The 27,756-nt window shown below is 40.8% G+C and overlaps 1 protein-coding gene across 1 annotated transcript in view; it reads left to right on the plus strand.

The window, feature by feature from the left end:
• The window catches only part of AOAH (acyloxyacyl hydrolase (neutrophil)), a 308,932-nt gene that overhangs the window by 263,221 nt on the left and 17,955 nt on the right, over nt 1-27,756 (plus strand). Inside the window, exons 16-21 of the mRNA XM_006832268.1 lie at nt 2,516-2,591; nt 3,309-3,383; nt 14,274-14,446; nt 19,837-19,895; nt 19,984-20,043; nt 21,812-21,908. Of these exons, the coding sequence (XP_006832331.1) occupies nt 2,516-2,591; nt 3,309-3,383; nt 14,274-14,446; nt 19,837-19,895; nt 19,984-20,043; nt 21,812-21,908 (540 nt within the window). The remainder of the gene's footprint in view (nt 1-2,515; nt 2,592-3,308; nt 3,384-14,273; nt 14,447-19,836; nt 19,896-19,983; nt 20,044-21,811; nt 21,909-27,756) is intronic.

Genomic DNA, 27,756 nt, shown 5'->3' on the forward strand with positions numbered 1-27,756 from the left:
GACATTGTTTCATTCTGCTGTGCATGGGGTCACTATGAGTCATTTCCGACTGGATGGCACCTGACAACAACAACAAATGAGTCCAAACCAACTCAACACTTAACAACAACAACATTTGTCAGATACATATAAGTGTTCAACAAATGAACGGAATGCTTTGTGACATGGACAGACGGACTGGTCTTAATTTGTATTTGTGTGTGCATTTTTAATAAGAAAAAGAAATAAAGCAATATTCACGGGTGTGCTAACACTCATGAACTAGGCAAGAGAACCTCAGGGCTGCTTTACAGCTTGTGACTAGTTACATATGCCATGAAAGCAGTCACTATGTGGTCACAGTTTCCAGAAACCATGGGTCAGCATGTCCTTCGCAGCTGTGCACTGCCCCTTTCTAATATGGCGTGGTAATACTTATTGGCTCTGCTGTAAAATGCACCTACTCCCTCCTCTCCCCACCCCCACCACCCTACCAAATTTCCAAGGCTGAAGTTACAGGCAAATCTTCCTATGGAAAGAGACAACTAGATTCTGTTTCTCCAGCTCTAGTCCCCTGAGCTGTCCCACCCACCTGAGGATTACTCACTTTTTATCACCAGCTTCCAAGGGACAGAAAAGCAGTAATGCTATTTGGGTGCACTCTTCCTAGAAGCTCAGCTTAGCAGAGCTCAGCATTGCAGATGGAAGGAAGTGGATTTGATTTGAATGGCAGCTCTCCAAATCATGACTTATGTGGCTTTGGGCAAATTATTTAAGTGAGCCTGTTTCTTCACCTATTCAATAAGAACACTCTGAGTCCTGGTGTGGCACTGTAGGATAAGCACTCAACTGCAAGGTCGGTTTGAACCACAAGGTCAGTGGTTCAAACTCACCAGCTGCTCCTTGGAAACCTTTTACAGGGTCGCTATGAGTCACTTAACAACAACAACAACTCTGTTAAACACATATTATTAACTTATTTAAGCCTTACCAAAATTGTGTGAAGTAAGCACTGTGTTGTTGTTAAGTAGCATCAAGTCAAGGAGCAGTTTAACAGAGTGAGTACCTACCATAAAATATGTATTTAATAAATATGATTTTCATAATGTGGATACATTGGAGATAGTAACAGAGGTTGGGGAAATATTGTGATGCATATCATTACAGGAAATAGATCAAACTTACAATTTCAACCTTGCACTGACCAGCCAGGCTGGGGTACGGTGGGAGTGAAGGAGCCCAAGAAATGAGCAAGAATACCAGGGGAAATTAGATGAGGCTCTCTAAGGAGACTGGGATCCCTGGTTGGTACAAACTATCAAACCACTCAACTGCTTACTGTTCAGCAGAAAGGGCTTGGCAATCTACTTCTGAAAACTCTATGGAACACAGTTCTACTCTGACACACATGAGTCCAAATCAAGTTGGGAGGTAGGAAGACTGGGAGTGTTCAGAAGATCCCTTTTATTTGCTTCTCTAAACCTTTCAACTAATTTCCTTGCCTTTTGAGTAAAAGTTTCTCTCTTTGGTGATAAATCTTGTTATTGTCATCAAATTGGTTCCAACTCATAGTTGGAATCTTATCCTCTTATACAGGATAAGATTTTTGAGGAGCAGATGAGGAGTTTGAACTACAGACTTTGTGATTCAAAGTCCAATGATACCTTTTTCTCACATCTACTAGAAAGTTTAGTAATTTATGTTTAGAAAATGTCTTGAGATCCCTGAACCCAAAGACTTATTGGTCGTGTTAATATACCAAACCAACTGCCATCAAGCCAATTCCAATTCACAGCGACTATATAGGGTTTCCAAGACTGCACATCTTTATGGGAACTGGCAGTCTCATCCTGGTAGTATAGTGATTACAAATTGGACTGCGAACTGCAACATCAGCAGTTGGAAACTACCAGCTGTTCCGCGGGAGAAAGAAGAGGCTTTCTGCTCCCGTAAAGATTTACAGCCTCGGAAACCCTGTACAGGAGTCAGAATTGACTCCACGGCACATAACAACAACAACAACATATAGGGTTGCCAAGACAGCACATCTTTATGGGAACAGGCAGTCTCATCCTTCTCCAGTGACAGGATTAGTAGGTTTGAACTGCCGGCCTTGTGGTTAACAGCCTAGTGCTTATTCCGCAGAGCTAACAGGGGCCCCTAATGTTAACATGTTGTTGTTAAGTGCCATCGAGTCTGCTCCATCTCATAGCGACCCTGTATAGGGTTTTCAAGGATTTTGTGGGAACAGAAAGCCTCATCTTGCTCCTGTAAAACAACTGGTGGCCTTGAACTGTCCATCTTGTGGGTCACAATTCAGTGCTTATTGTATGGTGCCACCACACTCCCAACGCTAATATAATGCCAAGGAAATAGAAAACATAATAAGGAAAGTTGCATGATAAAACTTCAGAAATCCACTAGAAGCAAATTCTTGTCCTCCAGCTATTGTTTTGGACAATTTATGTCTATGCAGTAAGTCTTCTTTCAAGATTTCAGTCGATCAGACTGTCATGTTGATAGCGTTGCATTTAACTCAATAACTTTAATTATTTTCTTAATTTTAATTATTCAGGTGCATCTTCCCAGAACATGAAGACACTTATAGAAAGGTAAGGGTTTGGAAAGTGAAGATCAGAAGTTGTCTTTTATGTTTTCTTGTTTTGAAAAATAAATTGAAACTCTCTAGTTACCCCATAATCACCAATAGCTTCTTAGTCACTATCCAAATACTGCAATGTCACTTCTTGGGCCAGTGAGTATGGGCTATGAGCCCTTTAATAAAAGGCTCATAAAAAGCATACAAAGTAGATAAAACTCAGGTCACACATAAGTAACTAAAAAATGGCAAAAGACAGTGTATCAAATTTCTGCTTTATGAGAAAGAAAACAATGTTCACTTTGAGCTTAAAATTCAGAATAGAGATGCTGGGTTAATAGAGTGTGTAGCCTTTGCCTTTTCAAACCTGACCACTGGTCCATGTCTGTTAGGATGTGCTACAAGTCTGGACCCAAGTAACCCAGGTAACTCACATGTCCTGACCGATAGCAAATACTGTAAAAGATGCTAAGATGCCAGGATCTCTCTCCCAGGGGCATCAATCCACTCTTCAATTCTATGCACTCGCAAGTCTTTCTCTAATGGGGCAGTGTTTAAAGATTGCAGAGAAGAAGGGCAAAATGGAAATGGTGATCGATAACCACCAAAAATAGTGAAAATAACAAACACATACCAAGAAGGTAGTAAAGATGATATAACCAGCTCATGGTGCTGGTTACAAAGTAGTTTACAAATGTCTGGCACTCAGATTTCATCTTTGGATTTTCAGTTTGTCTAGGAACCAACTGTTGGACCACCCAGCCATTGTCATATATGCCATGATTGGAAATGATGTCTGCAATGGGTGAGTTATGGAGATATATTTTAAATTCTTTGATGCTGGATTTCCCCTTCTTCCCTACACTGCTCTACACCAACTCCACTTCATTATAATAGGCAGCTATTGAATTAAATTTCTTTATCATGTTGTTGTTGTTGTTGTTAAGGGCCGTTGCATCAGTTCCAACGCATAGCAACCCTGTATAGCATTTCCGAGGAGCAGCTGGTGAGCTTGAACCACCGATTTTGCAATTCAAAGTGACCTTGCAGTCTAGCACATTAACCCACAGAGTCACACCAGGACTCCTATCTTAGAAGGCCTCTTTAAAGTGTTCAAGACCAAGGATGTCATTTTGAGGACTAATGTGCACCTGACCCAAGCCATGGTATTTTCAATCATCTTATATGCATGTGAAAATTGGACAATGAATAGGGAAGGCTGTAGAAAAATCAATGCATTTGAATTATGGAGAATATTAAAAGTACCATGGATTGCCAGAATGAGCAAATCTGTGTTGGAAGAAGTATAGCCAGAATGAATGCTTTTTAGAAGGCAGGATAGTGAGACTCATCTCTTGCACTTTGGACATGTTGTCAGGAGGGCCTAGTCCCTTGAGAATGACATAATGCTTGGCAAAGAGGAGGGCTGGTAAAAAAGAGAAGACCCCAGTGAGATAGATTGACACAGTGGCAGCAGCAATGGGCTCAAACTTAACAACAATTGTGAAGATGGTGCAGGACTGGGCAGTGTTTCATTTGATTGTGCACAGGGTCACTATGAGTCAGACAGTACCTATCAACATCTTAGATTCAAGTTCTAGATACATGTGACATCAACAGAACGAATGTATGATGCTTCTTGAAACTATAAGATCCATCAATTCACAGCTTTGATATCACAACAAATGAGTATGTTGTGATCATTTATAACTGATATAACAAGAAATATGTTCCTACTAACCAAGAATCCAAGACTGAGAAGCATAAATTTTTTTTATTTTAAAAGGCAGAATTATGCTTATCCCTAAAAATTAGCTTCCTCATTCATATTCTGATATACTACCTTGTACGATAGAGATAGTATGATCGATCTTCAAAAAGTTTATGAAAAAATTCAATTGTCTTTTCATTCCATTTCTCCGAGAACAGTTTGAAGACCCCCTCATATAGACTTCTAGCATGTGCAAAGAAATTACACAACTCAAAGTCCATTTTCTTCGTTCCTAGGCCCATAGTAAAAAACTACTTCCACTGAACTACTAATATCATAGTGATTTCAAAATGCTTAATGCTTTAGTTCCCCATAGTATTGAGTTCCCCTTTAGTATTTCTCACAATCTGTGTATACTATCAAGAATATGTTACACATTTGAATGTCATCTGTCCTGTGATCATGACCAAAGAGGAAAGTTGAGAACTGCTGATCTAGAATAATTCCCCATTAGCCACCCACCTACCATTTTGCAAAAGAGAAAAGTAAGACACTGGAATGTTCTGTGACATGTTTGAAGTAGCATGATTGATTGATGTCAGAGGTGGAGCCCCACTCAAGTGGACCATTCTGCTCACTGCCTTACCCTTCATGTTCCTGTACTTCACTCAAGTTTTTCAAGCCTGTTCGATATTATTAAAGCATATGACCAGCTCCCAGGACTCTCCAATAAATAGCAAGCAGTCCCTAAGACCAGCCATGAGACAAGAGACATGTCACTCATTGTATCGTTTCAAACCCACAGCAGCCCTAAAGGAGAAATAAGTCCCCATTTTACAGATGAGGAAACTAAGACTCAGCAAGGTTGGGCAGTTTGCTTATGCAACTATTGAGCAACAGAACTAAGGGCCAAACTAAATCTCTGACTCTAAGTTCAGTGCTCTTTCTAGAAACCATGCCTCCCTAATTTGTTTTCTTTTATTTACCTTTTAAAACTATGAGGGGGTGGACAAAAATGATGGCAGATCAGGTGGAACTGCAGTGAGGAGCTCCATCAGAAACAACACAGAATACCAGACCAAGCAGGCTCAGGGGATGGTCCTAGAACTCTGAGCCAAACATAAAGGAATATTTAGAAGGTTGGAAGGCTTACAGCTGTGGGAATTGGTAGCAGAAGCAAGAAATACAGTACTTTCTAATTCAAGATGCTCAGCTGCTCCCAGAGCCACCATCTTGGGAGAAACCAAGCAGGGGAAGGATCAGAGCAGCCACGGACACCTGACAGAACTGTGGCGATAAAGGTGTGGATACTCTTTTTTTGGATCTGTTAATTGATCACTGTCTGTGCACCTCCATTCTGGTGACTACAGGGGTTTTCTGAGCAAGTGGACATCCCACCCTGACCCCCAAAGGGTTCTACTCCGCACATGCACAGATCTCCTCAAAATTTAAAGTGACAGTTTCCACTTAAAACCAAACAACAGTGCAAAATGGCCACAGCTGGCCCAGAACTGTCTATCACTAGGAAAAAGGCCTGAACAGGGATTGTAGAGTGGGACAGGCAGACTAAAATGGAAATAGGCCAAAAAATAAATCCTGAGTTACATCACAATGACCAACAGTGGAATCTTGAAATTTCTCAGGAAGAAGAGTGAAAAGGGAATCCCATCTTCTGATCACATCTACCTGGAGGCAATGAGAAAACATAAAAAATACCAAAATACACACCCATTTAAGTATTAAGGCCACAGATAACTCCTCAATATGCCTAAAAAAACAGAAACAGATGACCATATCAGAACGTGTCCAGAAATGAGATAAAGTGACTGAGGCAAATGAGCTAGAAGTAGACCTACACTCCATACTGGAAGATGGGCAGGCTTTGGAAATGGCTGAGAAGGAATTCAGAAAAATGATTATAAAATGTATCAAAACACTATACAATGGTGTTGAGAAAAATAAGGAAGAAATCAGGAAAGTGCTACAGGAACAATCAAATAAAATAGATACAGCATTGGAAACAATTCAAAACCTACAGAAAGCAGTCCAAATGATTAATAATAGAATATCAGAAATGGACAATACACTGAAAGGGCAAAGGAGTAGAATCGGAGAATTAGAAGCCAGAACTAATGAGCTAGATGATAAATCTCTCAACACTACTAAGATAGAAGAGCAAACACAAAAAAAGGATAAAAAAATCTGAAGAAGGCCTAAGATTCATGTTGGACAACATGAAGAGGAATAACTTAAGAATTATCAACATTCCAGAACGGAAAGAGTCACACAAGTCCATAGAGAAGATAATTGAAGAACTTCTGGAAGAAAATTTTCCTAACATCCTGAAAAGTGAAAAGATTAGCATTCAAGAAGCTCAAAGAACCCCAGGAAGGATAGACCCCAAAAGAAAATCACCAAGACATATAATAATCAAACTCTCCAAAATAAAAAATAAGGACAGAATTCTGAAAGCAACTAGGGAAAAGAGAAGTGTAACATATAAAGGCAAGCAAATTAGATTAAGCTCGGATCTCTCAACAGAAACCATGCAGGCAAGAAGGCAATGGGAAGACATATATAAAACTCTGAAAGAAAAAACTGCCAAACAAGAATCCTCTACCCAACAAAGCTGTCAATCAAATACGATGGTGTAATCAAAGCATTCCAGGGTAAGCAGAAGCTAAGGGATTTGCCAAAGCCAACCCAGCTATTAAAAAAATCCTAAAGGAAATTCTGTGAACTGAGAGTGAAACAACAAGAACAGACAGCAACCAGAGAATGACGTACGTGGCAGCATCACCCTGAACTCAATTGACAAATGAAAAAGTCAAGAACAGAATAAAATTATAAGAACAGAGGATCTGGGAGTTGCTCTGCTGAAATTCAAAAACAATGTCATGAATATTGTTCTCCATACCCTTACTGGCTCCCAAACTTTATGGATGTGTTCACATGGTCTTTGCCTTTTGTTGGGGGAAAAGGTGAGATAAAACAGACATTTGGATCATACATCGCCTTAACTAGTGACTGAGTACTTTACTTGTTGCTCCCCTGATGATTCAGAAATAAAGTTATCAGAAATGCAAAATAAATAAAGTAGAACAGTAGAGAGCTAAAAGACTCTGAGACTACCACACTGAGACAATATTTAAGCCCAGAATGGATCCTATCCTCATGGGTCACCTTTCAGTGAAACAGGAGAGTGGCACATAAAATACAGGTTATTAACTGTAAGACCAGTACCCTACAAGAATTTCTTAAAAGCAGTGATAGGAAGATAAGGGGGCAGGGAAACTGGAGTAATGGAAAGGAAATAAACAGAGCACAAAGAGAATACTGACATATTAATATAAATGGACCAAATGTCACTCAACAGTTTGCATGGAAATTGTCAAATGGTAGCCTAATTTGCTATGTAAATTTTCACCAAAAATTCAATAAAATAGCTTTAAAAAAAACTGAGGGGACTTCAAAAAGTTCATGGAAAAATGAAATTATAAGATAATGAAATTTTCCCATGAACTTTTTAAAGCTCTTTCATATGTATTGATCACCTACTGTATCCCAAGCACTATGATTTTTGGAGTCCTGGTGTGGTACTGTGGGTTAATGTGTTGGACTGCAAAGTTGGTTCGAACCACAAGGTCAACAGTTCAAGCTCACCAGCTGCTCCTTGGAAACCCTATACAGGGTTGCTAAGGGTTGGGAACCAATTTGATGGCACTTAACAACAACATACCATAATTTGGGATGCAATGACAAAAAGACCACAGATCTTGACCTCAAGGAGCTTATAGAAAGAGAAGCATTGAGCTGCAGCCTCCTACCCCATCCCCAAACACAACACACCTGTGCTCAGTGCCCCCGATGTGGCCAGAATGGATATGCTCAGTAATGAGCACCTGCAGAAAGTGACTCATTCCAAAAGCCCAAATCCCTGAAACTGCAATTTTCTAGGAGACACTGCTTACCCAGAGGCCCCTGCTGACCACCCAGTCTGCGTTCCTTTTCCAAAAAGCCAAAGGGCAGTAGGCATCAGCCAACACCCCCTGCCAGCCTCTCCCTGCACCGGTGATCTGGGCAGAGAAGCAGCAGGCATTTGGGTGAAAGAATGGAGTTGGCAGTGTGGGATGTCCCTGCAGTGCCCACTTTGTGGCATCCTGTGGAGAGGTTAGAAAAATAAAGACAGATGGCAGCTACACCTCCCCATCTGCCAGAATGCCAAGGTGGAGGAGATGTCCCAAAATGAACAAAGTGAGCTCATAGCAAGCTGGAACCAGAACACAGTTGCATAAGTAGTCCATCCAGGAACAAGGTTTGTGATATTGGCAGAACTTTTTTGCTTCTCTTTCCTTTGCTTTTTACGATGATGCTTGCTCTGACTGAAATAATGCAGCTCTCTGCTTCTTTCTCAGTTCTCTAAACTCATGCCGGTTCTCAATAATTACTTGTTAAATGAATGAAGGCAGGATTGGAAGATAGCTTTTAGCACCAAGAAAAACTGATATAGAAGCACCTAACTACCTCACTGTGACTCTACTCTATTTGTCCGAAGCAAACCCACCTCCCTTTGGGCTGTGTCTACTACTGTCCTCAAAATCAATGTGATGTGAGTGATAGTGAAGGAGAAAATTCTTGGAAACAGGGCAAATGTGAGCTTCCTCAGCAGAACTCCTGGGTAACAGGGGCAACAATAGGGAGTGGGCGTGCTCTTAAACCATCAAATTGCAAGGGCTCCTTGAGGCAATGACAATCCTTCCCACCAACCCAACAAGTAATTTCTGAAAACGTGATAGATTTATAAAAGCATCTAACATCAACCACATAAATTGGCATAGTTCCATTTTGTACAGTGAGCATAAAAATTGTAACTTGTACATTGCTCTTTGGCAGTACCAGTGATTCAGATGGCACCTAGAATAGTGATTGTTGTTGTTGTTATGTGCCATCAAGTTGGTTCCGACACCTAGAGACCCTGTATAGGGTATCCAAGGAGCAGCCGACAGGTGAAATCTGGCCTGTCTGGGAAATGAAATGATCATGGCCAGAGCCGCACCAAAGTAATAAGGCTTATTTTGCATGATCAGACGCAATTCATTAGGAGCAGGACAGGCTCTAAGACCCCTGAGGACTGAAGCCATGTGCGCCTGGCAGGTGTGAAAGTGATTTGGTGACACTGGTTTCTCTGTCATCATTTTCCCTGGTGTGATCATCACAACCCCAGGCTGGTCTCCAAATCTGCGGGGGCTGGTGTGAGCTACACAGTGTGAGAAGATCTAACGGGCGCTTCTGAACACCTGGATGGAAAGGTACTCCACTAGTTTCAGTCTGTCCATTCAGTTATTGACTGACATCAGATAAGTCCTAGGAGATACTTCCCAAACTAGTGAGGTCTTCTGGGAACATTAGAGACTGATTCCCAAAATATGGGTGCTATTGATGGTATTAAGGAGTTCTGGTAGCATAGTGTTATGAATCAGGAGGCTAACTTCAAGGTCAGCAGTTCAAAACTACCAGCTGTTCTGAGGGAGAAAGATGAGGCTTTCTGCTCCCATAAAGATTTACAGCCTCAGAAACCCAATACAGGGTCGCTATGAGTTGGAACCAACTCCATGGCACATAACCACCACCACCACCATCATTGTTGTTGGAGTCCTGGTGTGGTGCTTCAGGATAATGTACTAGACTGCAAGGTCAGTGGTTCAAAGTCAAGAACCGCTGCTTGGAAACCCTGCATGGGGTCACTATGAGTCAGAACCAATTAGATGGCACTTAACACCAACAGCTGCCATGGAGTCAGACCCAACTCTTCTGATCCTATTGTGTGACCCATAGGGTTTTCACGGACTGTATTTCAAAAGGAGATCTCCAGATGTTTTTTCCTAGCCCGTCTTAGTCTAGAAGCTCCACTGAATCCTATTCTGCATCACAGCAACAAATAAACCTCCATAGATGGATGGGTGGGGTGCAGTGGACAGGAATCAAGCCCAGGTCTCCCAAATTGTTGTTTTGTTTTGTTAACTGCCGTTGAGTTGATTCTGACTCATAGCAACCCTATATTGAGTTTTCAAGGAGAAGCTGGTGAGCTTGAATTGCTGACCTTGCGGTTCAAACCAGTCACAGCTTCACACCAGGATTCCAAGTCTCCCAAATAAAAGGTACAAATTCTACCACTGGTGGTACAGCTGTTGTTAAGTGCCACGGAGTCAATTCCAGTTCATAGCGACCCTATGCAGGGTTTCTGACGAGCAGCTGGTGGGTCTGAACTGTCGACCTTGTGGTTTTCAGTCCAGTAACCATCATACAGCGCCACACCAGGAGTCCTAGAGTCCTGCAAACACTCGCCAGAGGAAAGAGGATCCACAGGTCCAAAGGGCATTAAGAATTTTTCAGGGAAAACATCTCCCATGGCACCCAAAAGAGAAATAGCCACCACTTGCCACTTAAGTCTCTTTGCCCTTATTAAAAACCATTTGGTTAATTTTGTTGTACACATAAAGGTAATGTACGGGGATAACGTATAAAGCTATACTCGATGGAACAAAAATGGCAGGAAAATGTTCCAATTAGCAACACCAGGTCTTCCAGTTTTATTTCACTTAGTAATAAACCATTTCATTACGCTTGTTTAATTTGTGGAGTGACATTTCATCGTATAAATGAGCTCAGATCCTTTTTTTTTAATCATGAGAGTTATTCTTTTAACCAAAATAATAGTAGTAATAATGACTAAATAGGAAGTTTGGGACACTTGACTCCATCTTAACTCATCCTGCCTTTCTGTGACTAGAGAACCTTGTTGTTGTTGTTAGGTGCCATCGAGTCAGTACCGACCCATAGTGACCTCATGCACAGCAGAACGAAACACTGCCTGATCCTGGGCCAACCTCACTACTGTTGCCACACTTGAGTCCATCGATGCTGCCACTTGGCCAATCCATCTCGTTGGTGGGGGGTGGGAGGGTGGGGGGAGGTCTTCCTCTTTTGCTCTGACCCTCCACTTTACCAAACATATCCAAAGTAGGAGAGACGAAGCTTGGCCATCCTGGTCTCCAAGGAGCACTCTGGCTACACGTCTTCCAAAATGGATCTATTGGTTCTTTTGGCTTTCCATGGCATTTTCAATATTCTCCTTCAACACCATAGCTCAACATAATTGCTGTATGACCAAGTGCCGTTGTATCAGCAAAAACAATAAAATTGAGGGTGCCATGACAAAAGTTAACAGGCAATGTGCTGGCTCCACCAATGACAGAAGATGGCATATGAGCTTTCAATTTGCCTTTCACTTCCCCCCTGGTGTCACACACTCCAAACACACTGTCAACTTAAGACCAGTTACTAAAGACTCAGTTACTCTGAGTCAGTGCTCCTGGTCTGAATAAATTCACAAGGAGACTGAGATCGCCTTCATATACAGAAATACACTTGTGCATATGTAGAATAAGCAAAAAAAAAATCACACCTACCTGTCTGACTTATTGACAGCTGTTATAACAAAAATACAAATAGGTGACTTTAAAGAAGATAAATTTTTTCTATTAAATGTACTTATTTTAGATAAAAGTTTGAATTAGGGTCTCCTATGTATGTTTGGTTCCATTTCTTATAGACAACCCTTAAACAGAATCTGTCTTCGCCTGTGTGGTAGTCTAATCTTTATAACTCAGAAGTGATTAGGTGTAGAACCCACCCTGCTCCCATATGATCTAACTAACAAAGAAGCCCCTATTTCCAAACTCTCTTTCCAATCACAGAATTCTATCCATAGGTGTTAAAGCTAGAATTCTGCCTCATATTTGGAGGCAGGGAGTGTGGAGGGGAGGCCGAAATATCATGTTAATCCAGAACAGGATCCTTCTTAGGTGTTAGACAGGCAAGCTATTCTCAAATCCTTACTGGTGTCTTTCTGCAGTTTGAGAGGGTTTTTATTTATAAAGTGGTATTGTTGTTTTCATGTTAATTAAAAAATATGAATTTAGCATTCATTTCTGTCTGCTGGTATTTTATAAGAAAAATTTAAGCAGCATATTATGTAAAGTAGAAGACCTTACACCAATCGCACAGGTAACGCCCTACTGTCTTCCCAGAACCACCAGCCTTGTTTCAACTTTTTCCTCTGAAATTGTATGTGTTGCTCATCACAAATTGGTCATGTGGCCCTCTCAGCCCTGGTCGTTCTTGCCAATCTGGGAGGTGATTTCATTTCACCAAATTAAAGAGTTGTAAGAGGAAAGACAGAAATCACACTATTCTTTGCCCCTCCTGTTAAAGCATAGGGGGAGCCAACTTTCCCCCAACTTTAGAAAGGAGAACAAAATGTTTCATTGGCTTCTTAAGGCTAGCATAACAAAGTGCTACAAACGGAATGACCTAACACAACAGAACTGTATTCTCTCACAGTTCTGGAGGTGTCAGGGTGTCTAGAATCAAGGTGTCAGCAGGGCAAGGCTCTTCTAAAAGTTCAAGGGAAGATCTTTCTTGCTTCTTCCTAGCTTCTGGTGGTTCCCAGAAATCCTTGGTGCTTCTGGCCTTGAGCAGCATCATTCCAATTTCTTTGCCCATCTTCACATGACCATCTTGCCTCTGTGTCTTCTTGTGTCTTCTCTTCTTCTTATAAGGACACCAGCCATTGATTTAGGGCCCACCCCAATTCACCATACTCTGTAAAGTGTTGTATTGAATTTGGGTGGGTCCTAAATCAACTTGTAAACTCCTATTCCCAAGTGAAGTCACATACAAAAGTTCCAGGTAGGCATGAATTTGGGTGGAAACACTATTCGACCCACTATAGAATCATTATATATATTTGGAATTTTACAGGTGAAAAATGGAAAACAAGTCTATAACATCATTCCCTTTTGGCTGACAATAAAAAGCTGACAGGCAATTTAGAGCCTAAGCAGTAGATGAAAACCTTTGAAAGTTCTGCATTCTGCTCCCAAATTCATGCAGATCTGTATCTTAACTAAAAATTTAGTGCATTTCTAAAAGTGTATACAAAAGTCAAGTGAGTAAATTGAATGATGGCAAACTTACATGTTAAAGCCAAAAATATTATCTCCTTCCTATTGATATCTTGTTGTTAACCATAACCTACAGTGATGGATTCCTAGTATTTATACATTCTTTGTTCTTTTCAGACCAATTGAAAACAAATTAACCAGCTTCAATTTAATAACTTTCTCATTGAGGCTAAATATTTACCACTTTCATTCACTTAGGAGTTTCATCTTGGTCTCAAATGCTTTGATTTTAGACCTATGATTCTTTCCACTACTTTCAGTTCTTTTTTGCTTTTTACTAACTTTTTATGAAACAAGAAGAGGAAAATATGATTTGAAATTCGAACATCCTCTAGAGAGTACAAACACTACTATACAGAGAAAGACAGTGATGCAAAATGCAATTGTTTGTTGGCAGATGCTGCTGCAAGTCAATAGCCTGGCATAGACATCTATCAGAAAATTCATGAACTCACAAATTCAGTGTAGGAAGGAGGAATAGAGTGTGGACATACAATATAACTTCATTTCTCAGTGTGATTCTGTTTCCCTAGCAGTGATTTATATGAAAGATTTTAAAGGCCAAGTTGTAGATCTCAAAGTGTCGAATAAATAGTAATACAAGACTGCTGTACTTCCATTAACAGTGTGTGTTGGTCAAGATAGGTGAGGTTATGTGGCAGGAATAAACAAATCCTAAAATCTTAGGAGCATAAGGCAACAAAAGTTTATCACTCACTCCACATGTCCGCCAAACCTCAGTATGGCATTCTGCTCCAGGACTTTGGATGGTAAACCTAAGCCACATCCATTGCTGTCAAGTTGCGGCCCGATTATGATGACCCTGTGTGTTACAGGTAGTCTGATGTGGCATTATGGGTTAATGTGCTGGACTTCAAAGTCCGCTTGAACCGCAAGATCAGCGGTTCTATCCTTAAAACTTACTAAAACTTTTTGTGTGTGTTTTTTTCACTCACAGGAAACCTGATCCAGTCCCAGAAATGACCACTCCTGAGAAACTGTACTCAAAGCTCATGCAGACTCTGACGTATCTAAATTCTCATCTGTCCAATGGCAGCCATGTTGTTATCTACGGCTTAGCAAATGGAAGCTTTCTCTGGGATCATTTGTACAACAGATATCATCCTCTCGGTATCAGTTTGAAGATTATTTTACCCTTTCACAGCATTACTGTATGCAGAGTGTGATATATATATATATATATATATACAAATCGTATTTTTTTAAAAAAACACCTCAAATGTTATCCCCATTCCTGGATCAGACATGATGAACTTTAGGTACAATATCTAAAGGTCAGCTGCAAGGGTAGATAGAGTCAGGGCTAAAACCAGAAAGGGCAGAAGAATTAGGGCAAGTTTAAAGGTAAGAACTTAAATCAAGAAATCTCTTTAACGAAAGTAAAATCTAGGATGAGTTGATGAAAACCAACAGGAAAGAGATAGCCGTGAGATTAAAGGAAAGGATTTTTCCAATCCACAGAGGGAATAAAGGAAGTGCCCCCTGGTGGCCATTTAGGCTCTTGGCTCTGAAATGCCTTAAATATCCCCAGGGACGTCTAATGACATCTCTAGCATTCCAGATGCTTTAGAAATATTCTGAAAGTGGTGACAACTCACATTATACAGGACTGTCATGCTGATCCTTAAAGAAATTCTGTGAGATAGATATTTTAATTAATTTCAGATAAGTTACTGAATGTCCAGTTTAACCATTTGCTCTACCCAGAAATTCCTGAATGTTGCATAGCTCATTGAATATCTACTCTGAGTGTATCCAGGCTCTGTGTTGCTTTCTGTGTTTCAAGGGAGAGTTTCTTTTCAACCAAATAGTTATTGAGTGCCAACTGTATGGTGAGCACTCTTATGGGCATGGTATAACAGCAGTGAATAAAACAGTCATAAATCCTTGCCCACATAAGGCTCATAATCTAGTGGGAGGAAGACCCCAAAAGAATGTTAGGAGATGGTTATAGGAAGAAAATTAAGCAGGGAAGGGGTTAGGGAGTGCTGGCCTCAGTCTTCTGCGGAATCTCCATCATGAGAAACCTAGGTACTCTTCCTCAGCCCTTTATTGACGGCACTTGTGCCAGCCAAGCATGAAGAAGGTACTGCTCCATCTCTGCCATACCCACCAACTGACCTAAGCTAAAAGGTTCTGGAGGTTCAATCATTTTCTTTTAAGAATGAGGTGAGCAATTCAAGGGAAGAAGACCTGAAACTCAGTTCTTAGTACCCTCCTTTGGGAGTTGGAGCCAAATTCCATAGTCAAAACCATCAAAGAGTTGTCATTTACATATTTAACTTCTTTGAATCTTTTCTGTCTTCCCTTGTCCCACTCCTGCAGTCTCTATTTAAATCAAACCACCCACCCCTGCTTCTTCCCTCAGTAAACTCTATTCTTCTCCATACAAGAAAAGAGTGGGCCTCCTTAACCAGCTCTCTATGATCTCTGTTGTGGGGAAAATAGTGGACACCCAAATTCCCGTCTCCCAACCATGAAGCTAAAGTCATTTTCCTCTTGAGTAACTCAAGAGTACAATAAAAGCTATTGTTATTCAAACAAAACCGTCCCATTTCTCATGAAGAGAGAATATGCCTCTTGTTCATAGAACTTTGACCCCACTCCTTAGAAATGATAACACAATCTGGTGCAAATACTTATGCTTTCAACTGCTACCTGAAAAGTTGGGGTTCAAGTCCAACTAGAGGTACTTCAGAAGAAAACCCTAGCATTCTACTTCTGAAAGACCTTTGGACCCCTATGGAGTGCTTGGAAGCACATTGGGTTACTATGAGTCAGAACCAACTCAATAGTAACTGGTTCGTTTTTTGTCTTGCCTTTTAATGCAGTAATGACTCCGTGCCAATTTGGAAGAAGTGTGGGAAGGAGAAAGGGCAATTGAGGGACTCAACATCCACGTTTATGGGTCTGAACCAGGGCAATTTTTCCCACCCTTCCCACTACTCAGGGCAGCGTCCCTCACTCACCCATGACCAAGATTTATTCAGTCCAAAAGCTCAGTACTTCCAAGGTCGGAAACCCTGCTCTAGGCCTTGCCTCATCCTCTTCCTGCGGCCTCTTTCTAGCCACAATCAGCATCAGCATTTCAGAACCCAAGAGAAGAGCAGGAAGGTGGGGCAGGTTTGCTCTTTATAAACAGCCCTAGTTTTGGGGTGGGGCGGTGCAATTAGAAAGAAAGCTGGAACCATCTAAATTTTGTTTAATGATTTTGAGTTATTCTTCATAGCCTAAATTATCCCTACTGCCTGGTTGCCATGGGAAATAAATTATAAATTCCTCAGTGAGGTATCAGGGTTCTTCCTAGACAGACTGGGGGAGTAGGTGGAATTTGGTCAGCTTCTTAATTTCTCCTTTTGTGGCATCTCATAACTCACACAGGTGAGAAGCTTGGAGCGAGGGTACATTTTCTCCTCCAAGTGGTGCAGTGGGCTAAGCAGTGGACCGTTAACTGCATGGTCAGTGGTTCAAACCCATCAGTCATTTCACTGGAGAAAGATGAGGCTGTCTGCTCCCATAAAGATTTACAGTCTCAGAAACTCTAAGGAGCTGCTCTGCTCCGTCCTATAAGGTCACTTTCAGTCAGAACCAACTTGATGGCCGTGGGTTTAGTTTGAATGTTTTCAGGAGCAGACCCACCAAGACCTTCAGAACTACTCTGTGGGTTCGAACTGCCAACCTTTTGGTTACCAGTTGAGTACTTAACCATTGTTCCATAAGGTAGACGCAGGGCAGAGTACCATATAAGTAAGGTAAGCACAGGTTTAATTGTGCTCACCTATTAATCTGTAAAGAACAGTTTCACATGGGTTTCACCACAGCAAATGTGAAACTGTTCACTACAGATAAGTAAGTAATCACAAGTAAGCCCATGCTTATCTTGTCTACTGGGTCCTCCATCTCTATCAGAGATGGTAAATTTGAGAAGAAGCTTTGACTCTGTATGAAGATGCAGTGGGATTGTGAGAATGACAAATGTCAGTCCTACCTAGAAGCAGAAATTGTGGTGTGGTGAAAAAATGTGAAATGGTAAGGAAACACAAGTAAGCTCGTGCTTACCTTGCTTATTGGGTAATCTAATGCTGGGTAGATGTCACTTTAATCAATAGGCAGACCCATGAAGAGTTACAGTCTGCTGTCTCTTCTCCCTACAGTGGGACAGGTAGGAGCTGTATCTGATCATTCAGCTAGGAGATGGTTAAATGCTACAGCATCCAATGGTCAGAATAATAAATGTCCAGATGGAGAGTGGGCTCCTGACCCACTCCTGCATGTCTCCATGGCAGCCAGGTCTGAAATCACTAGCCAGTCAGTGACTAGCTACCACGTCCACCATCTCTTTATCAGTCACTAAAATTTCTGGTGAGAGTTTATTGTCTTGGTAAGTTGCATACAATAGGAATCGGCTTGCATAATCTTCTGGAAAAGGCCAAGCCTGACTAGTCACAAGTTCTCTCAGCCACAACCTATAAAAAACAAGCATAATCATTGCATAAATATGTCTGAGGCACTTAATATGTGCCTTGGGAGCAAAGATGATGACATTTAGATGGAATTCACCTCAAATGAGAGAGAAACGTCAGCTCCACTGGGAAAAAAATACCACAGAGATCCTGACAGTAAAACTACCAACAATGGCAGCAGTACAAACTATCAACATTCTGGGAATGTTCCGAAGGGTCAGACTATGTCTATGAAGTCAGGAATTGCTGCTTGCTGGCTTCAAATAAGCCTACAGGTAGCAATTCCTTTCAGGACCTCTGCCAAAAATGAACAACGACAACAACAACAACAACAAAAACTTAATTTTAAGTACCTTAGAATACCTTATGACTTATATTTTGTTACTGGCTTTCCCCAAGTCTGAATTAATGCAGTTTTACTAAAGTTTATTTCATTCATGGAGGTGTGACTGATCTTTATTGGTACTAGCTTTTATGGCGCCTAAAATTTCAATTATGTTCCAAGCAGTAAGTAAATATCAAAAATCCTGCCCTACTAAAGAACTTACAAATCACAGAGACACAGCTGCTACTACAGTCAGCTAGAGCAGAGCTTGTCCTTTAATCTTCAGAGGAAACATAAAGCCTTTGGCTCGCCCTGCGCAGAAACACAGCCCTTCTGGATTCCGGTAATATAGTTCCTCAGCCCCTGCTAACTTCTGGCCACTGTGGGACACTCCTTCGACCCCCACCTTAATTTGATCAACCTTCTGACCAGGAGTCCCACATACCCATCACATACTCTCTCATGGACAACAAGTAGCTAGGCTCTCCTTCTCTCGTAGGACTCCTCGATATCATGGAATGTCATCAAAGTGACAGGAACAGAAAGTCATGCCTACAAACAAAGAGCAAATGACCAACTGACCATAAAACAAACCAATAAACAAAACATGAGCACTCCCAAGCAGCTCTCACGTGGCCAGCCCCAGTCACCCACTCTCCAGATGGCAAAAATAGTAAAGAGAAGAGAAACCTGCCCATTACATCTTTCTAGTCACCTCCAGCTGTACTAGCATGCCTTTATCTTCTTGTGAAAGGACTTCCCCTTTAACAACACTGTCCAATTGGAGCCAGTGCCAGAACAGCACCAGGTAGAGAGCAGGGACCATAAAATGGGATGCCCCTGCAGAACAGAGAAGATCTCACTGTGTCACTGCGACTTTAATGGCGGTAATAAGCCTATGGTTTCCAACTGGGGATTCACTCACCCACACACAGAGATAATATATTTTTTCTCTATGACAAGAAAATTGAATCCATCTTTCAGCCTAACTGATCTGCGGTATAAGTGAAAAATAAGACTCTGTTCCATCACCTTCAATCTTTCTCTTCGCTTTGCGATAACTCCTATTATTTCCCCTTACTTTTTGTGAGCATGTTATAAGTGTTAATGGATAAGTGTCAAGTCACTCACCCCTGAGATTCAAGGAGCCTGTGTTTTGGGTCTCCACCACAGCAAGCAAGGTGACTTGCCTCTGGGAATGGGTGTGCTGGGAGGGGGCAGGGAGGCAGAAGGAGTTGGGGTACCTGTTCAACTATGAGAGAAGAAACAATCACCATATTGCCAGCAAGTCAACTGGCTTATGGCGGCCCATAGGTGTCAGAATAGAACTGTGCTTCACAGGATTTCCAATGGCTGTGTTGTTGGAAGTCTATTATCATGACTTTCTTTTCAGATACTTATGGGTAGGCTTGAACCCCCAACCTTTCAGCTAGCAACCAAGACCCCATTCAGGGTCTACGATTCGGGTCCATACTCTTTTCAATCAGGTCCCCGGGCCCACCCATACCAAGAGCTCTAGAGGGGGGTAAACTCCTTAGGGCTCCTTTCCAAGTGTGGGTCTTAATCACTAGGATTCTCAACAAGAAGGGAAACACACGAAGCTGAGCACCCAGATATTCATCACAAGCAACACCACACAAACAGTCAGGGCACGTCCTGATTGGCTGCTATAGCTGAGTGCACACTACATCCAAGACCTTTCTGTTTTCCAGGCCAGCTAAATAAAGACGTGACCTACGCACAGTTCTACGCCTTCCTGAGCTGCCTTCAGGTAAGCACACACCTTGATCTCTCCCAAGGCCACCCTTCCTCTGGCCCATCACAGTTCCTCTTTCATCAGCGTGTTTTCATGCTCTTAGGTCAACCCTTGTCATGGCTGGATGTCTGCTAACAAAACACTCCGGGATCTCACTTCAGAGGTACGACCTTCCCAGGCCTTGTGATGCCATCTTTGATCATTCTTGACCCATGTTTGCTGCAATACCATCTCCAAACTAGCAATGAACAAAATAAAAAATACCAGGTTGCTTGAGTGGCTGGGAGAATATATTTGCTCTCTCTGGATCTTTCTGTTGCTCTTACTGTTTCCCTCTGTGTTTCTTTCTTATACATATGTATGTGTGTACACACACAGAGTAGTATTGTGGATGTTGCTAATTATCGAAGTCTAATTATCCAAAAATCCAACTAATTGCTCTAGAGACAACTCTGATTCACAGCGACCCCATGTGTGTCAGAGTAGAACTGCGCTCCATAAGCTTTCCAACAGCTGATTTTTAGGAAGTACATCTCCAGAACTTTCTTTCAAAGCACTTCTGGTGGACTCAAACCATCAGCCTTTCAGTTAGTGTTGCTGTTGATGTTAGATGCCTTCAAGTGGATTTCAACATGTGGCAACATGTACAGGGTTCCCTGGGCTGAAAATTTTTGCAAGGCCATATCTTTCTCCCTTGTAACAGCTACTGGATTTCAACTGCTGGCCTTGTGATTAGAAGTCCAGTGCTTATCCTAAAACGCCGCCACCTTTTGTACCACCAAAGGAGGCCTATCTTTCTAATTACAAAAGAAACATTTCAATTAAAAAAAAAAAAATACCACAAAAGGCAATAATAAAAGCTACCCCAAATCCTATCATCCCGACTTGTATGTGTGCCTATTCTTCCAATATTATTTTTGTAAATAGATATTTTTATTATTTTCCTGAATGGTGTCAGTACACACATACCATTTTAAACCTTCTAATGTTAACAGATTGTTCCTCCACATGATAATTTTGTAATCGTTGGAAACACAATGTATGAAGCCACAATGATTTATTTCATCCCTGTGTGTTGGACATTTAGATTGTTTCCAATTTTTCACTATGATAAATAGCAGTGTGATGAACTTACTTATACATGTATCTTTGAGTACAACTCAATTCCTTAAGACAAATTTCTAGGAGTAAAATGACTGGGACAAAAGATTGATTCACTTTTAAGGACTGATTCATATTGCCAAACTGCTCTGCAGAAAGGCTAAACCAATCTATTTCTCATTCAACATTTCCGCACACAGATGGATCACCATAACCACTCATCGTCTTAGATCTCATGAGTGAAAACTGGACTCTTATTATATTAATTTGAACGTATTTGGTGTCTAATGAATTTTAGCATTTTGCATATGGTCATTGGCCATGTGTCCACAAGAATTCAATGGTCAGAGCAGCTGTCTGCTGATGGCTACTCGTTGTTGTATGCCATTAGTCAATGCTCTCTCATAACAACCCTGTAAGACAAAGTAGAACTGTCCCATAAGGTTTCCTAAACTGTGAGCTCTGGTAGCATAGTGGTTACGAATTGGACTGTGAACCTCAAGGTCAGCAGTTCAAAACTACCAGCCGTTCTGTGGGAGAAAGATGAGGATTTCTGCTCCCATAAAGATTTACAGCCTCGGAAACCCTGTACAGGGTCACTATGGGTCGGAACTGACTCGACAGCACTTAACAACAACAATCTTTACAAGAGTAGATGGCCAGGTGTTTTCTTCCAAGGAGACCTTTGAGTTAGCAGCTGAATGTTTAACCATAGAGTAATTGGGTGGAGTAGGGCAGGAAGGATAGATATCTTTGTTCTGCCTACATTGTCTTCACTGAAATCAAAGCCTACCTTTCATGAACTCCTCTTTTTTTCTCCTTGTATCCAGAGAGCAAAGCAACTCTCCAACACCCTGAGAAAAATTGCAACCTATGAGAAATTTACAAACTTCAATCTCTTCTACCTGGATTTTGACTTCCAAAAAAGTAAGTTTAGATTATTTTAGATATCATATTGACAGTGGACAAATACAGCAGCTACCTTTATGAGCTTGCCTCGGCAACACATTTATAAACCAGAAGACAATAGATTAGACTGGGTTATTCCTGGCCATTGCTACTCGGACACACCAGTAGCTCTGAATATTGGGGGGGGAAATGTAAGTGTGAAGCTCTTCTTAAGGGTGTAGGAGGCCCAGCAACCCCTGCTAATGGTACCATCACTTTAGAATTCCTGAAGCGCTAGAGCAAGCAACAAGTTAGGCTGAGAGTCAACAGGCTAATGGAATCACCTAACCTTTGCTTGCCAGTTTAGTAAATGCCCTTTTTACCTTAAGGATCCAATGTAGGTGTGACAAGGAAGAATAAGGCAGTGCCTCTCAAAGTGGATACTGAATTACTCAGGGCACTCAGGAACAATGCATATTCCCAGGTCCCCTAAAGATGAACCTAATCAAAATCTCTGAGTAGGGAGCTGAGACTCTCTCTGTGGCAAAATGGATTGCCCATATCCCGGCTTGCTGGGAAGAATATTACTCGGCTTTCTTTCTAGCCTTTTGTCCAAATAGTGTGGTCACTAATGCGTGACCATGAAAAACTAAACTGATTTACTGGAGCTACTGATATCCTGATGTATTTTTGACTCAACAAAAATTATTATTTATGGCCTTTAATCCTTCCAACTCATTTTTATTCCTAAGCACTTGTAATATAAAAGAGTAGCCCCCTGTTGATTGACTGCCAGCCGAGATGATGCTAATGAAAAGCTTCACAGCTTATGCGCCAGGATGGAAGATTTCTTATCCAGAGTTTATCATTTCCATTTTTCCATCATCACACACACACACACACATACACACATATCACCAGCCCAGGCATCTGGGATGGAGCAGATGGCCATCATGAATTATCAAATATTACATTAGCTGACACGTTTTGCATTGCATACACTAGTACCTCAATTCTGAACATGTTTTCAACAAGACTGATCTCCCTTAACTAGATTTCCTGCTTAGGTGATACTCATTTCTCTCATGGGGAGAGACATTTTGATAAATAACCTCTCATTAAAATGCAGAGTTTAAAACTCATTAATGAAGTCCTGGTGTAAACAAATGCACCACCAAGTGATCTTTGATCATCACCAACCTTGAACATAGATAAAATTATTAAAAATATAATCAGGTCTAACGTTCACATGGGACTTTTTTGTTTTCCAAAGTGATCTCTAGCTTTGTCGTGTGTTATCTGTAGGACTGTAAACAATTCCCTGAACCTATTTTAGTCTCCTTTGCAGACCTGGCTGGGGATACCAAAGTTACCTAGCAGATCTTTGTGATAATTATATAAAACAATGTGTGATCCTTCTAAATGCTCTATCTGGTACATAGCAGGTACCCAGTAAAGAGCACATGTCCTTCCACCCTTAGTACTCAATGTGGTTTGGGACCAATTAGAAATGCAGACTGTGATGCCTCACTACAGACCTTCCAATCCAAGTCTGAACTCTAATTCAGTCCCCAGTTAATTCATATCCCATCAATGTTTACAAAAAGGACTCTACTTTGCTCCAAAATTGAGAGGTCACTTAGTCAGTCATCAGACTCTATGTGCCAACAATTGTGTGGATCCTGAGACTATAAACCTGTTGTCTTTGAGCCGTTTCTAACACATGGTAAGTTCATGCATTGCAGAGTAGAACTTCTCCGTAGGATTTTCTTGGCTGTGATCTTAACAGAGGTAGATCGCCAGGAATTTCTTCCATGGTACCACTGAGTAGGTTCAAACCACCAAACTTCAGATTAATAGTCAAATGCAAGCCATTTGTGCCACCTAACAACCCACTGAGAATATGTTGTTGTTATTGCTGAGTGTCGTCAAGTTGGTTCCAACTCATAGCATCCCTGTGTAGGATTTCTGAGGAGCAGCTGGTGAGGTTGAACCTTTTTAAACACGAAGTTTGATTTGTTGTTGTTGGTTGCTATGGAGTCAGCTCAGACTCATGGTGACCTCGTGTATAACAAAGCAAAACATTGTCCAGTCCTGTGCCATCAACATTCTTACTACCTATCCACTGCCATAGAGTCGATTTCCACTCAGAGTGACCCCATATAGGATTTTTGAGATTGGAAACCTTTACGGGAGCAGAAAGCCTCATCTTTCTCCCTCAGAGCAGCTGGAGGGTTTGACAGGTTTGGGTTAGCAAGCCAGTGCTTATCCTACAGTGCCAAGGGAAAATCTCTCTTCCCATTTCTGTACTATCCATGAGTGATGATCACACCACAATTATCCTCATGTTTTCTTACTAAAATGTATCATTTCACATCCCAGTGACAAAGCAAATTGCAGGAGAATATCCGTGTCATTTGAGGGTAGATATTCAGCCTCTGGCAGCCTCAGTCCGGCACTGAACTACAATTGCTCATCTTCACAGACTGTTTTAGCCCTTGCTGACTCATTTACCAACTGGTTATAAACTAAACAGAGGTAACAATTTTTCCTCCCTTCAGGAAATGTCAACTGGAGCAGGTGACGTTCTTTTTCTTCCCCTGCACCACATCTCCCAGGCAGAGGATGGAAAATGTCACTTGGCCAACAGGGACATTTTTACATTGACATCTTAAATAAGCCACATCTGCCCCCAACTTTCAAGATAACTCATTTGGAGTAAGTCTGGTTCCCCTTCCCTTTATCTATGTTTATAAACACAGTCAGTGACTTCATGGTCCTGACCGAGGAACAGACTTTTTTTCTTTTTTTTTTTTTTTTAAGTAACCATTGCTGTTCATCAGAGTTACGAAGTGCTTATTAGTCATCTTCTACAAATTCTATTGCATCTCTGAAAAACTAGCTATTGGCACAGTCTTGTTAACTCTACAAATGGAGAAAATAAGTGATACATCAAATCTCAAAAGACTGCTCATGAGAATCCAGGGAACTTAATCTGGGTATTCTGAAGAACACCCAGCAACTCCTCTACCTATTTAAACTCAAAATTGTCCAACACTCATCTGTCAGTTTGTTGTACTGTGGTGACTTGTGTGTTGCTGTTATGCTGAAAGCTCTACCACTGGTATTTTACATATCATCGGGATCATCCACACTGGACAGGTGTCAGCTGACTAAGACAGATGAGGAAAGGGAGAGGCTAGTCACTTCTGAATGGTTAGCCACTGAAAACCTTATGAATTGCATCAAACATTATAAGATATAGTGCTGGAAAATGAGCTCTTAAAGTTGGAAGGCACTCAAAATATGGCTGGGGAAGAGTTGGCTCTTCAAATTAGATTTGACCATAATAGCATGAATGGCTTGAAGAATCTTCATTTGCTGATAGAACACAACTCAAAACAAAAATAATTGGCTGCAAACATTCATTAACAATCATAATGTGAATGTACAAATCGTGACTTTAGAAAATTGGAAGTTGTCAGAAATCAGATGGAACACATAAAGATCAATATCTGAGACATTTGTAAGCTGAAATGGACTGGCATGCACTATTTTGAATTTGACCATCATAGTTTACTATGCTGAGAACCAAAAATTGAAGAGGAATGGGCATATCATTCATAGTCAAGAGTATTTCAGGGTCTGTCTTGAAGTACCATGCTCTCTGTGATAGAACAATATCCATACACCTGCAAGAAAGACCCGTTATACCATTCTCATTGAAATTTACACACCAACCACTAAGGCCTCTGATAATGACATTGAAAAATTCTACCAAATTCTTCAGTTTGAAGTTGATCAAACATGCTATCAAAATGCATTGGTAATTACTGCTGATTGGAATGTGAAAGTTGGAAAGAAAGAGAAGGAGTAGTTAAAAAAAAAAAAATGACATGGGTTATAGAAACACAAGAGAATTTTGCAAGACCAAAGACTTATTCATTGCAAATATCTTTTTTCAACAACATAAAAGGGATCTACACATAGACCCTACTGAATGAAATACACAGGAACCAAATCTCCTACATCTGTGGGAAGAGACGATGGAGAAGCTGAATAACACCAGCCAGAACAAGGCCAGGGGCAGACTATAGAACAGACCATCAACTGCTCTTATACAAGTTCTGGCTGAAGTTGAAGAAAATTCAAACAAGTTCACAAGAGGCAAAATATGACCTGAAACATATCCCACCTGAATTTAGAGACAGTCTCAAGAACTGATTTTATACATTAGACAGTAATGACCAAAAACCAGAAGAGTTGTGGGATGACATCAAGAACTTCATTCATGAAGAAAACAAGAAGTCATTAAAAAGATAGGAAAGAAAGAAAAGATCAAAGTGAATGTCAGAAGATACTCTGAAACTTGCTCTTGAGCACAGAGGAGCTAAAGGAATGGGAAGAAATGAGGATGTAAAAGAGCTAACCTGAAAATTCCAAAAAGCATCTGAAAAAGATGAAGTCAAGTATTATAAAGAAATGTGCAGAGAGCTGGGGTTAGAAAACCAAAGGGGAAGAAAACACTCCAAATCTCTAGAACTGAAAGAACTGAAGAAAAAAATCCAAGTCTCAACTTTCAATATGGAAGGATTCTATGGCTAACATATTAAATGATGCAGAAAGAATCAAAGGAAAATAGAAGGACTATACAGAGTCATTGTACCAAAAAGAACTGATTGATGCTCAACCATTTCAAGAGGCAGCATATGATCAAGAACCAATAGTATTGAAAGAAGAAGTTCAAGTTGCACTGAGGGATTGGGAAAAAAATAAGGCACTAGGAATTGACGGAAAACCAATTGAAATGTTTCAACAAACTGATGCAGCACTGGAGGTGCTCACATGCCAAGAAATATGGAAAACAGTTACTGGCCAATCAATTGGAAGATATCCATACCTGTACCTACTCAAAGAAAGGTGACACAACAGAACACGGAAATCATCAAACAATATCATTAATATCATATATAAGTAAAATTTTACGGAAGATAATTCAAAACGGATTGCAGCAGAGAACTGCCGAAAAGTCAAGCCAGATTGAAAAGAGGATTTGGAACAAGGTATGTCATTGCTGACGTCAGATGGATCTTGACTAAAAGCAGAGAACAGCAGAAAGATTTCTTTTTGTGTGGATTGTAATGAACTAAGGATAATACTGCAAGGAATGTGTATTCCATAACACTTCATTGCACTCATGAGGAACCTGTACATAGACCAAGAGGTGGTTAGAACAAAACCAGGGAATACTAAGTGGTTTAAAATCAGGAAATGTGTGTACCATGGTTTTTATCCTTTCACTATACTTATTCAAACTGTGTGCTGAACAAACAATCAGAGAAGCTGAGTTATATGAAGAAGAAAGTGGCAACAGGACTGGAGGAAGACTCATTAACAATCTGTGATCTGCAGATAAAACAACTTTGCTTGCTGAAAGCAAAGAGGACTTGAAACCTAGTTGATGAACATCAAAAACTACAGTCTTCTGTATGGATTACACCTCAATGTAAATTTTAAAAACAAATCCTCACAATTGGACCAATCAATACTATCTTGATTAATCGAGAAAAGATTAAAATTGTCGAAGACTTCACTTTGCTTGGATTCACAATCAACGCTCATGAAAGCAGCAGTCAGAAAATCTACTGACACATTGCACAAGACCAATCTGCTGCCAAACATCTTTTTAAGTTGTTCATGAGTAAAGATGTCATTTTGAGGACTAAGGGGCACCTGACCCAAGCCATGATATTTTCAATCACCTCATATACATTTTTAATACCACAAGCAAATAAAATTTTGCTGAAGATAATTCAAAAGCAACTACAGTGGTACATCAACAGAGAACTTCCAGAGATTCAAGTTGGATTTAGATGATGGCATGGGA

The sequence above is a fragment of the Chrysochloris asiatica genome, unplaced genomic scaffold, assembly GCF_000296735.1.
Source record: "Chrysochloris asiatica unplaced genomic scaffold, ChrAsi1.0 scaffold00006, whole genome shotgun sequence".
In the NCBI taxonomy this organism is placed as follows: domain Eukaryota; kingdom Metazoa; phylum Chordata; class Mammalia; order Afrosoricida; family Chrysochloridae; genus Chrysochloris; species Chrysochloris asiatica.